The sequence below is a fragment of the Eulemur rufifrons genome, chromosome 7 (genome assembly GCF_041146395.1).
Source record: "Eulemur rufifrons isolate Redbay chromosome 7, OSU_ERuf_1, whole genome shotgun sequence".
In the NCBI taxonomy this organism is placed as follows: Eukaryota; Metazoa; Chordata; class Mammalia; order Primates; family Lemuridae; genus Eulemur; species Eulemur rufifrons.
This window is the reverse complement of record NC_090989.1, coordinates 101,992,921-102,006,754: the sequence shown is the minus strand read 5'-3', so window position 1 is coordinate 102,006,754 and position 13,834 is coordinate 101,992,921. Positions and strand designations below refer to the sequence as shown.

Below are 13,834 nucleotides of genomic sequence, written 5' to 3'. Positions count from 1 at the left end.
TTCCCTACTGGGCATATACTGCCAGTATCATAATGAAAGTAAATGGAACAATAACATTCACTTTACTGAAATTTGGTTTGTGGGAAACTGGATTGGAATGTACTCTTCTGGGGACCGTCCGTGGCTCAGGACCATTTTGTAAGGCATTGTATCCTTTGGAGTAAAGACAGTGCCCATATGACAGTAATGGATGACTGATAATAATCTCTGAGTCTGAGCTTCCCTAAAAAAGTATAAAAATACTGACTGCGGATTTAAGGGTACATTGCCATAGAACCTTCTATTTTAAAAATGATACATTTAGAAACATATGCCACAGCAAACTACTACTCTCACACCACCTCCAACTCCTCCGCCTCTTTCTCCTCCATTAAAGGTCCTTTAATATGTTGACCTTTAGAGTGAGATATATTCAGATACACTTCTGCGCATTTTTGCCCTGTTTATGTACTTACTTTTTCCGCTGTTTATTTGTTAGCAAGGTCCTTTTAAGTCAATTAGAGATACCCTTGAGGTGGACGCTATATTAGGGGAACTAATCTTTTCAAGGTTTAGGATGACTCGTGTCATAGAGAGTCAGATAAACCCTTCTGGATCTTCACACAAAATGGCCTAAATGTGTACATGTGCTCACTGGCTTAATTATACTTTGACTTATTTTCTAGTTGGGTGAATATGTATCTCATCTGTAGGTAAGTATCAGGTAACCCAAGATAAAGACAAGCCATCTACCCCTTTGTACAACAGCATTGTAAGAAACAATGTTCTTTTTATTTAATTATTGAAATGTTCAAAGAAAAGCAAACCTTTTTCTCTGAAGAAGAGCTTTTGAAAATATAATTAATAGGAAATAAAATGATCTGATGTCCTCTTTTGGAACTTTGCAACATGTTAAGTTGTGGATTTAAGTGCCTAACATTACTAGTGATTTGTGGTTATGTGCCTGAGCCTTGCACCTACTTCTGGCTAGGGAGGTAGAAGGGCGGTGATCTGACATTAACTCAGTAGAAGAGTTTGGAGAAGTTCTTTTCAAAAGGATTTGTAGATCTTCCTTTAATACTGTTATTTGGATATCTCTCATGGGCTCTTGCAGATGACTGGGACCAGGATATGTGTGGCAGGAGAAAGTCAAAGTAGAAACCAGCCATTGTTATGTCCTCCTCTGTCAACTAAATTCTACTCTTTGGAGACATAGGAGCTGATGAGTAAGATAATCCAAGAAAATTCCCAAAGCATTAAGAAAAATTCTCTAAAAAAGTTTTCCCTAATAAGTGTCCTTCAAACAGGGGCCCAAGAGACCACCTAAATGAAATAAGGCTCCAGGGAATTTGTAGCATCTTCCTATTTGCTGTTTCTCCTTCTCAAATTGTGTGAAAAAGCTTTAGGATCCTTCTCTGACTCCAAATTTTACAACTTCAACTCATGGAGAAATTATCTTGATTCTGTGATTAGACCAATGTATAAGGAAGGAAGGAAGAAAGGAAGGAAGGAAGGAACCTCCCCCAGGACCATTAAGTGGATGAGTGGATGAACATTATCGTCATTCCCCAGATTGGACCAACTGGACAAGAAGGATGTAAGGACCCCACAGTCACCCCAATACTGAGGTTGGACTTGACTACATGCAAATTTTCATAAGGAAGATTCATTGTAATTAATCATGAAAACAATGCCCACTCCTTGATATTTATAATGAATTTTATTTAAAAAAAAATCAACTCATGTGGGTCTAATTGGGAAAGGACTACATTACTAGCTTAAAAATTACCTTTCTGAAAGTCAGGCTTGCTGATATGCTCTACAGATGGAATGCATTTTCACCCAGTCAGGAAATACTTCAAAGTAACGTTGATGGGTTCTTGTAAGCTTTCATATCATCCCTATGGATCTCCAGTGATGGGCCAGATTTTCAAGGATTTATTTCAATATCATGTGTTTTTTTTTAAGCTCTAATCATTTTTATTCACATAAATGAATACCAATGATTCAGATTTTTAAAATTCCCTTTAGCAGATAAACTAAATTCTTCCTGTTGGCCAGGCACGGTGGCTTATGCCTGTAATTGTAGCACTCTAGGAGGCCAAGGCAAGAGGATCACTTGAGCTCAGAATTTGAGACTAGCCTGAGTAAGAGTGAGACCCCATCTCTACTATTAAAGAAAAAATTTTTTTTAAATAAGAAAAATTATTAAAATTCTTCCTGTCATATATAAATATAAACAGGCAGTGATATTAGACCATTGCTCTGCTTTTGAATACATAGGTTTTAGTGATTAGTAAACCTGCACAAATACCAGAGGCCTACAAGGCTCAGGAGTGAATTACTAACCTGGTAATAAGAGGCTTTTTTTTTTTCTTTCTTTTTTTTTTTTTTTGAGACAGAGTCTCACTCTGTTGCCCGGGCTAGAGTGAGTGCCGTGGCTTCAGTCTAGCTCACAGCAACCTCAAACTCCTGGGCTCAAGCGATCCTCCTGCCTCAGCCTCCCGAGTAGCTGGGACTACAGGCATGCGCCACCATGCCCGGCTAATTTTTTGTATATATATATTTTAGTTGTCCATATAATTTCTTTCTATTTTTAGTAGAGACGGGGTCTCACTCTTGCTCAGGCTGGTCTCGAACTCCTGACCTCGAGCGATCCACCCGCCTCGGCCTCCCAGAGTGCTAGGATTACAGGCGTGAGCCACCGCGCCCGGCCATAAGAGGCTTTTTTATATCCAAAATCACACTGCTGACTCAACCTCAATGAGACCTGGGGTTTGACATTTTTTCCAGACATGATGATAAATATGCACTGATCCATTTACACTGCATTACACTCCATTGCCTGTCCCCAGTGTGATCAATATCATGCAATAATAGATGGCTGACTGGGGTTAAGAATGCTATTTGTGACCTCAACTCTACTCATACCGAATTCTGCTGTGCAGTGACAAGTGAGGTTCCTATTCTTTCAACATAGTTTATTACTAAAGTATTAGGTTGAAGCATTTGAAATTGATGTTTTTATAGATCAAAATAGTCAAATATCAATTTTTTCATGTGGACCAACTTAATACAAAAAGATTTTCTTTCAAGGATTGTTTTATCATGTTCTTACAGTATGGACTTTGGAACAGCATTCCAAAATTATTCATAACACTTTGCTGTTGTTTCCTGCCAGCTATTTGTCTCTTTAACTTTAAATGTTTTAGAAGTAGTTTTTATGCTTCTTCTCTTTGTTTCTTGATTACTGTGCATAAAGATCAAATATATTTCTTATATATCAATAACACATTAAACCTTACACAATTAAGCCTAATTTTTTTTCAGTAAGTTTTTAAGGAAAGAAAAGTAATATTGTCATGCCAAGTGATCTTATGACAATAAGCAAAATTGTGTCAGCCAGATGACTGCTGGTGTTTCACTGAATGGTTTACACTATTTCTGAAATATTAACATTTCCCCTGCAATCAGCCTGAGTCCTTTCTCAGTGGATACATTAGCTGTGAGTCATATGAATCTTCTATCCCTCACACATATCTCTATGCAAGGAATTGCCCAGGAAATTACAAAAGTATGCATGAATGTCAATTTAAAAAAAATACATATTCAATTTTAAGTCATCTCTGGTATAAAACATCAATATCCAAAGAAAATACTCTACTATTTTCTTAAAGTAAAGATAATGGATTTATTCAATATTGGGGGAAAAAACCAATTACCTTGTTAACTCTCAAACTACAGATGCTCCTCAATTTACAATGGGGTATGTCTTGAGCATTTTTTCATATGTTTATTGGCCATTAGTCTATCTTCTTTTGAAAAGTTTCTGTTCATGTCTTTTGCACACTTTTTGATAGGGTTGTTTGATTTTTTCTTGCTAATTTTCCTGAGTTCTATATAGATTCTAGTTATCAGCCCTTTATCAAATGTGTAACATGAGAGTATTTTCTTCTATTCTGCAGGTTGTCTGTTTACTCTCATGATGGTTTCCTTGGCTGTGCAGAAGCTTGGAATTCTATTCAGCCACAAAAAACAGTGGTGATCTAGCACCTCTTGTATTATCCTGGATAGAGTGGGAGCCCATTCTACTAAGTGAAGTATCACAAGAATGGAAAGACAGCACCACATGTACTCACCATCAAATTGGTTTTAACTGATCAACACTTAAATGCACATATAGTAATAACATTCACTGGGTGTCAGGCAGTTGGGAGTGGGGAGCAGGGGATGGGTATATACACACCTAATGGGTATGGACACCATCTTGGGGATGGACAAGTTTGAAGCTCTGACTCAGGTGGGGAAAAGGCACTATAAGTAACCTAAACATTTGTACCCCCATAATATGCTGGAATAAAAAAATTAAAAAACAACAACAAAAAAATATAAGTTGAAAATGCATTTAGTACACCTAACCTACCAAACATCATAGCTTAGCCTAGCCTACCTTAAATGTCTTCAGAACACTTACATTAGCCTACAGTTGGGCAAAATCATCTAACACAAGGCCTATTTTATAATAGATTTATTATAAAGAATTTTGAATCAAAATTCAAATTTCAAAGTACAGTTTCTACAGAACATATATCACTTTTGCACCATTGTAAAGTTGAAAAATCATGTTGTACCATCATAAATCAGGGACAGTATATAATTTTAACTCCCAATATAATTTAAGACAAAAAGAAATATCATGTGTTTTTGACAACTAGATGCTTGAAGTAACTCTACAGGACTTACCCCACATTTCCACAAGGTTAATACTAACAGAATAACAAACCTTTAATGCTTGAGGCCAAACTTAAAAAAAAAACAAACACTATTTTAACTTTATCTTTGCTATAGACTCCCTCTGTTAAACTGGGAAATTCACTTAACTTCTCTGACATTAAATTCTCCAACTTGTGCATTAGATACATAGATTATTAGCATATTGGGCAATTGTAAAGTGTTTACTTTGACTGAGCTTTATTCATTTTAGCTATTTCCTAGCCCTGGTATACTTATTATTTAATTATACTTATATTTAAATATAAGCAATGTGACTTTTATTGTCACCATTTTAAAAATAGTTTTAAGAAGGTTAATCAAATTATTGCAAACACCTTTGAAAGTGTCAGATTCTACACAGACATGCTAAGTGATAATATAATGTCATTACCAAATGCTTGAATCGCCTGCCTTTCCCTTTGTTAGCATGAGAATGCATCCTCCCATCTGATTTGAAGTGGAAGAAGGAATAGGAAGTAGAGTAGGGAAATCAGGACTCTCTCTCCCAGCTCCTAAACCTGACAGCCAGTGGGTGGGTGAATATGACTTTATTCCCTGTCCTCCCCCTAGGTTTCTTGCTGGAGGCTGAGCTGTCTGGCTTTTTCTATGAGGGCTGTAGTCTGTGAGAAGATGACATGTTCTACCAGAGTGCCAGGACCATCACATAAATCTCAAAGAATGAACATGGCTACTGTCTAAAAACTGTTGTAGGAAAGATCTTATGAGCCTGGTAGTGCCTTTGAGCTGTCCAGACTTGTTCAATGCACTACCAGAAAAGTGAGCCTGCCCCTAGTGCTACGGCATTTTAGGACTTGTGTCTCAAACCCATTACCTTTCCTAGGGCTAGGAAGGAGTAGGGCACAAAATGTAAAGGCATGCCAGAAAAAAAATTAGTAATTAAGACATTTTTAAAAATGAAAATTAGTGCAGAAAATCTATAATAAATAAAATATCAAAATTGTAATTAGAGAGAGGATCGATATTACCAATGATTCCTTTTGCCTCAAGCCCCAATATGGCTCAGTAAGACATTGTTACTGATCCTGTCATTACTTAAAACTTTACTAAGATTTTTTTGGTGCTGCCTGAGGGAGGTCTTGGCTGCCCCTGACATCTCTTTTTTTTTTTTTCACTTTGTCCTTTGTTTTCTGACTAGCTCACACCCTCTCTGCCTCCTACCTCTTAAGTCACTTCCTGACTACCTACTGTTTTGTCCTTTTCTTTCTGTACAGATGGTCCCTGATTTAAGATGGTTTGACTTGTGATTTTTCAACTTTCTGATGGTGTGAAAGTGATACTCATTAGTAGAAACCGTAGTTTGAGTGCCCACACAACCATTCTACTTTTCACTTTCAGTACAGTATTCAATAAATTACATGAGATATCAATACTTTATTATAAGTTAGGCTTTGCATTAGATTATTTTTTTCCAACTATAGGCTAATGTTTAAGTGTTTTGAGCACGTTTAAGGTAGGCTAAGCTAAACTATGATGTTTGGTAAATTAGGTGTATTAAATACATTTTCAGCTCACGGTATTTTCAGCTTACAATGGGTTTGTGGGGATGTAGCCACATTGTAAGTTGAGGAGCATCTGTACTTTAATCTCTAAGAGGTCAGGGAGGTGTCTGGTTTATAGCTGAATCTTGAGTACATTAGCACAGTGCCTGGCACATGGTAGTTGAATAGTAGAAAAAGCTCTTGCAGCTGATGCTCAATGTCATGCACAGCTTTCTTGCATGATTATGTGGATGGAACATGTCTCTGGCTGGATGCCTACTCCAGAGCCTGCTTCTTGGCCACAGACCTCTATACAGGGTTTTCCTGAACCCTGGGGACAGGGAACTAGAAATAATATGTCTTGAGGTTTGCAAAAATCAGACAGTCAGTGAACTTAGGTGCACCTAAGCAGATTCAAATAGGAATCAAGAAGATGATCACCTTTACTGAAAAAAAAAGAGATAATTAAAATAATACAAGGTATATTTAAAAATTATCCATTTTTGCCAAAGATCCAGAAAACAGTATGGCAATTTATGTAATCTGAGTTTGAGTGTGTGTGTGTGTGTGTGTGACTTTTGAAATTCCTCAGGTTTGGGAATTTCATGGTACTTACCTTCAATGGTACACTGATCAGGGACTGGAATCTTCTTTCCGATTTCCATGGCATATGCTTTCACTTTACTGAGGTTTTCCTTCAAGTGCAAGTAGAGCTTATCTTGATATTCTGTAGGACTTGCGGGTGTCTCTGGAGTTTCTTCCTGGAAGTTTTCTTTAATAGTTTCTGGTGAATTTTCTGATTCTATATGTATAATATTTGGGTGTGAAACTGAAGAATTTCCCAGCTGTGATCTGTCAGTGTCTGTATTAAAGGGTAACTTGTCACTTCTTTGGCTAAGTGGGTCTATTTCTGAAAGAGAGATGCTGGCTGGTATCTCTCCACTCTCTACATCTTCCCCATCATCTGAACTCACACCCTTTGTGAGCACAGTGTGCAAAGCCAAACTTTTTGACCTAGAGGACAAACACAGGGAAAGTTAAAGAAGTTATCATTCACTGATAAGGAAAAGAAATAGTAATAACACTGGGACAAAAAGTTACTTCTTCTGGAGTGTGAAACTGTTAACAGATTTGATAAAATGTAGACCACCAATAAATTAGGTAATAAACCAAACCTTTGAAAATCTAGGTCACTTTCCAAAACAAAGATTTAAAAATAAATTCTATGGCAAAACTGGCTGGAAAATGGTAGACTTATTCTTTTTTTACTTTTGCTTCTGATTTTTCATCAGAAACCAAGAGAAGCCATTCTTCATATTGGCATATTTATATTTAAAAAATTAAGCCATAGGTTTGTTTTCCGTTTGTATTCCCCATTTAAAATATTGAGCTTCTTTGGATAATGAGAACATTGTGAAAAATATTTCATTCATGAAAGGACAGAACTTTGGGTGGCCATAGGTAAAAGATATATAAAATGCCCCCCATAACAGCAGGATAACAAAACCAATAGCAAACATGAAGTGCATACTTTAAAAAACTAACCAAACAAAACTTATACCTGTTAAATCTAATGTTTTTTCTTTCTTCCTTAGAAACTTGGCCCAAACTATATCTTCTAATAGAGCCAGGGGTATTGCTCTCAGCATTTATTTTGTCTTCAAAAGCCTGGATTTTAACTTGGAGCTTTTCATGGTCTTCTTTTTCAGCTACCATGATCTTGATTTCTTCCATTCTCTCAGGGGATTCAATTTCCGAGCTGATTTTTCTCCTAAAGGAATAGAAATCTTTGCATTAGATGCTAGTAAAATACACCCTTCAGAACAGTATTACTCTCTATTTGACTGTCTCTTATTCAGAAATGAAAACTTTGCCTGATAATTTTTTTGTCACTAGTCACATACTAAATGTTTATTGAATACTTACTCTGGGCATAGGTCTTTGAAATTGCTTCTGTAGTTTATTTCATCAGAAATTTAGAAACTGTGGTGTTTATGTCAACTTTGTATTAGAAATACTTTTTGAAGTGTTCAAAGAATAAAAAACAGTTTTTATGGTCATCTACCATATTCTCATCTAGAAACTCTCCTATGTATGGCTTTCACATAAAATTCATGCCAGACATTTTCTAGAAAATTTGTATGTGCTGATATGTACTATCAATTTTGTACTAAAATTGATAGAATAAGAATATTTCATATAGACTGTAAACTCATGGCTTTGTTAATTTTATGGAAATCAGCATAACTTTCACCTTGGAAGCAAGAAATATCTTTTTGAATTTTAAGATATTGGATGAAGGAGGTTTTCTATAAATGACATTAATAGTTCCAAATATCTTCTATAGCAGAGTTTATAAACCACTCTGTGGGTCATTAAAATTACCTCCTTTAAGGTGGAGGCCACATGTGGTATAATTTTGGAATTCTTCTGCAGACTAACAGTGCCTTGGCTATAGCTAAGAGCCTGCAAATAAGCTGCAGAAATAGCTCTCTGATGCTCACTGAGGTGGTGAATAATTACAGTAGAGTAATATGCATCTATCCTCCCTGATCTGTCTACTAATATTAGCTGGCCTAGAACTACTTTAATTCTTATTTAGCAATTGCTACCCATCATAACATGTCATGTTAGGATTAATTCTTTCCTTATAAAAACAAAGGTAAAGTGAACTGTTTTCCTTCACCATACTCCTCACATCGAATGTGTAGGTTTCTTTTTCCTTACACCAATTCTCCAAGTCTCCGGACACCAAATGGGTGTCCTACAATTCCATTTGATCCCAGCACTAACTACCCAGAATTAGCCTAAGACTCCACAGCCTGTGCCCAATTCCGATGCCAGCTGAAGGTACAGGGTGCCCAGCTTACCCAGGCTCTCTCCAACTTGACTATAAAGTCATGAGATTCCCACAACCACCTCACCCCCATGGTCCAATAATTCACTAGAACAACGCATAGGACTCAGGAAAGCACTTTAGCTGATTATTGCTGGTTTATTATAAAGGATACAACTCAAAAAAAAAGCCAAATGGGTGAGATCATAGGGCAAGGTAGAGGGGAAGGGGCACAAAGCTTCTGTACCCTCTCCGATTGTGCCCCCTCCCAAAAGCTCAATGTGTTCATCAACCCAGAAGCTCCCCAAATCCTGTCCTTTACAGGTTTTTATGAAGGTCTCATTATGCAGGAATGAGCGATTAAATTATTGCCGTTATGATTGACTCAGCTCCTCTCCCCTTCTCAGAGGTTGGGGATGAGGGGGTAAGGAAGGACTGAAATTACCAGCCCTGTAATGATGCCTTGGTCTTTCTAGCAAACAGACCCCATCCTGAAGCAATCTAGGGGTACCCAGCCACTAGTCATCTCATTAGCATACAAAAGACACTCATCACTCTGGAGATTCCAAGGGTTTAGGAGTTGTGTGCCAGGAACTGGGGACAAAGACAAAATATTTATTTTTTTATTACTCCACATGATAATCCCCCAAAATGCATTCACCAAGATGGTTTAATGATTTTGTTGGTTTGTCTGTGTGTACTTACTTGGCTCTCGTTAGTATTTTTCGTTGATGTTGAGGAAAGAGCCTGAGACTTACAGAAAAATCCTAGCTTTTTAAAAAATATGGTTATTTTATCTGAAGGGTCAAAGTGAATCTGGCATAGCTGGGTCAGGGTGAGGGAAAAACACGATTATTTTTTAAACAGCACTGCTTATCAGGGAGAACCAATGCAGAAGGGCTGCTGACTATTCCGCCCATCCTGGCATTGTATCTGCAGTGGGCACTGGTGAAGGTGAACTGGTAGGGTTGGATACCGAAGTTTTCCTGTCTGGCTCAGAGAGCAGTCCTGGCGTTGAGGGAAGGTTTGTGGTTACGGACCCTCGGTGGTCAGAATCCACCTGTGAGTCCAGCCCAGGGACAGCTGCTGATGGTTCCAAGTGGGAAGAAGTGTTGATCATCTATTAGGTAACAAGGCAATTGTTTGTTGCCTAATAAACTGTTGTTTATTTAAAATTAAAATTTAAAAATATTTTACTTACATAATTCATATAGGTTTCCTATGGCTTTACATAATGTTCATTTATCTGCCCACACCATGCGTGAATGAAATATACATGAGTAGATTTCAAGAACTAGTACACGGGAATAAAGGCTAATCTTGAAAATGATTTTTTTTCTAACATATACGTGATACCGGCTGCACACAAATAGATGGGAGGCTTTGACATCTTTTAGCCAGAACATTCTAGACGTTTGTTCCTATTACAAAGGAAACCAAGATAATGCTATCACTGGATGGTATTTCACAAACCATGATGATTACCAAGGTTAATTTTAAAAGATCTAATGAACCTTCTCAACACAAGAAATTTTGGGGAGTATTATTTTTTTATCCATGTCAGTCCTTGTACTAAATACTAAAGTATTTCTCTGGTTCCTTGTAACTTAATCACATTTCAAAACTGAAAGATATCTTTATTTTAACAATTTCTAAAGTTGGAATTATTAAAACTTAAAAAATTTGTAAAGCACAAAGCATAGCCCAAAATGTATATCTCAGATATTGAGCATTATACAATTTTTAACATTTTTTAATTTCATTTCATTTTTTAGAGATGCGATCTTAATATGTTGTCCAGGCTGGACTTGAACTTCTGAGCTCCAGAGATTCTCCCACGTCAGCCTTCTGAGTAGCTGCGACTGTAGGCATGAGCCAATGTGCCCAGTTATACCAATTTTTAAATCTTATAACATATGAGTTGTTATAAATTTCTCATGAATTTATAATTTTTTTCTCTCTGTGCAAAGCTCTGGGTTATAATAATATTTACAATAATCACATTTTCTTCCCCAAAATTTCAAATTTCATATAATTATAGGATAAAGATAATTTTATTGTATCAGCTTTTGATTTTTAAAAAATTTTTCTTACTTACAGAGATCTTTTATTTGTTATACTCTTTTTTTTTTGTTTGTTTTGTTTTTGAATATTCTTTTTTATTTTTCTATTTCCTGGGCTAGAGTGCTGTGGCGTCAGCCTAGCTCACAGCAACCTCAAACTCCTGGGCTCAAGCAATTCTCTTGCCTCAGCCTCCCGAGTAGCTGAGACTACAGGCATGCGCCACTATGCCCAGCTAATTTTTTCTATATATTTTTAGTTGTCCAGCTAATTTCTTTCTATTTTTTTAGTAGAGATGGGATTTCGCTCTTGCTCAGGCTGGTCTTGAACTCCTGAGCTCACACGATCCACTGCCTTGGCCTCCCGAGTGCTAGGATTACAAGTGTGAGCCACCGTGCCTGGCCTTGTTATACTCTTTATACCAATTTCACCATCTATAAAATGGAAATAATAACCGTACATAACTCAAGGGATTGTTGGAAAGATTAAATGACAGAGTCAGTGTGAATCACTGTTCCTAGCACACAATGGGCATTCAACAGACACCAGATTTTATTACTATCAGGCTTTAGGAGGGGATGTTCACTCAGGCCCCTTTCCCTGCCTGCGTCTCCAGTGACTGGGTATTGGTTACTAAGCCCCAGACCCTGAAGGAGTCAGAGCTCCATGGGAGCAGCCTTCCTTCACTCTCTGGTTGTTTTATAGCATCCTCCTGAGAAGACTTTGGGCATGAGAGAAGTTATGGGGTGATCCCTACACATCCATTGACCCCAAGAGGCGCAGGTTTGGTGCCTCTAGAGTTAGGTTGTCACTAAAATATTGGATACTCAGCCAAATCTGAATTTCAGATAAATGACAAATATTTTGCATAGGTATGTCCCTAGTGGGACATACTAAATATGTATTATACTATACTAAAATTATTATACTTTCACTAAAAAGTACTAAGAAATAATTTGTTCTTTATGTGAAATTCAACTGGGTGTCCCATATTTTTATTTGTTAAATTTGGCAACGCTGCTCTGGAATAAACCCCTGTTGCTCGGCGGGCAGGGACCTGTACTGCTCATCCTTGCTCCCTCGTGTCTGGCACAGGGCTTGGCACACATGGGTACCTGGACTCTTTGTGGAATAAGTGAACTGAGTGGTGTCTGAAGTTAGCCTGCAAACCTCACCCCAACCCCCACCCTCCAGAGGTCTACCAGACGCCTGTGAGGCACTGGCCACTCCTCCTGGCCCAGCAGGGGTGGGGGTGGCATGGTGTTGTTTGGTACATACGAAATTTGTAGAGAAGCAGGGAGCCAGAGGGGGAGCAAAAAGAGGAATTTGCAAAGGAGCAAATAAGAAGAGTGAAGAAGCAATAATAAAATGTCTGGGCCAAAGAAATGCTCTTTGGATATGAGGCTGATGAGTGTTGCTGATGAGTAGAATTCTTACCGCAAAGACTTTCTTTTCTACATCTACACCATCTCGCTTGTTTTCATGATTGGGAAATTTGTATAGCACAGAAGTCAGGGATCAGGAGTGGTAATAAGAGTCACTGAGGCAGCCAAGGCCTCCAGACGGATCAAAGAGAACTTTCTGTCTGTGGCCATCAACCCTTCTGGGCATGCCAAAGAGTTTTGCTGGCAGGGAGGTAGGACAAATTTTGATTCCAATGGGTTGGAAAGTCAGGAAATGGTATCATTAATAAATAGAAGGTTTGTTTGGGTTTGTAATAAACATTTCCTGCTCCTTTACTTCTCCTCTTCCTTTTTAAATTTAATAGAAAACGATAGGAGAGAAGACCTTTTCCAGAGATAAACAACCCTTCTGCTTTCCTTCTAGAGCAAGGAAACATATCACTGATATGCAAGTACTGATGCAGCCATTGGTCCCGTGTGTGTTTACTTGTGGAGTGGTGGGGGTGGGGCCGGCAGGCTGGGCTCATGAAGGGGGTTGTTATTTCTTTTCCATTTGTCACTTTTAACCCCAGAGGTAATTTTATAGAAATCTTTGCCAGGGTTCTGTAATCCTCTAAATATTAACTTGGCCTTAACTCAACACACCACGTTACAAGAGGCTCAGATAATTTCCAGTCTGAATGGTTTCTGGTCTCTGTTGCCAAAGTAAAGTTTTTAAAGGTACCTCTAAAGATGCCCAGGAGGAGGCCTAATTACCTCCCTCCTGAGGACTTCCCTTAGAAACAGAGCGGCCCTTGGACAGCTGGCTGCTCTCACTAAGCTGGGAGATGAGACTACAAAACTGGCAGGGGTGGGGAGATTGGCAGCCTCTCTTTCTGGCTCTTTAAATAAAAAAAATAATAATATTAGTTAATGTTTGATGATTTTGGCGTATGATCCCATGTCTACAATATGTACTCCTGCAGAGTTAAGCTTGTTAGAGGAGAAGTAGGAGAAGGTAATGAACCAAATCCACATCGGGATCCTAAATTCTTAGAATGTTATGTTCCTTACTCCTCAGCAGTTTCTTGGGTCATCAATCATCATAAGAATGACAGAGATGATCCCCCAGGTCCAGAGTGCTAGCATCTGTTTCAGGGCTGCAAAGAACAACGCTGCTCCTACAGCTATGTTGGAATATCATGGGAAAGAACAACAGTAAGTCTAGGTTCTCGGCAACCTGTTCTGCCTGTGACCTGCTCAGTGGGCAAGAGCAGAGATGGGCAGGCACCTGGTTATATGCT

General features: G+C 38.1%; 1 protein-coding gene across 3 annotated transcripts in view; it reads right to left on the bottom strand.

Moving 5' to 3' along the window:
- The window catches only part of VEPH1 (ventricular zone expressed PH domain containing 1), a 207,599-nt gene that overhangs the window by 85,462 nt on the left and 108,303 nt on the right, over positions 1-13,834 (bottom strand). For all 3 annotated transcript variants that reach the window (XM_069473045.1, XM_069473046.1, XM_069473044.1), the window contains exons 8-9: positions 7,813-8,022; positions 6,868-7,265 (exon numbers count right to left, since the gene is read on the bottom strand). In XM_069473045.1, the coding sequence (XP_069329146.1) occupies positions 6,868-7,265; positions 7,813-8,022 (608 nt within the window). The remainder of the gene's footprint in view (positions 1-6,867; positions 7,266-7,812; positions 8,023-13,834) is intronic.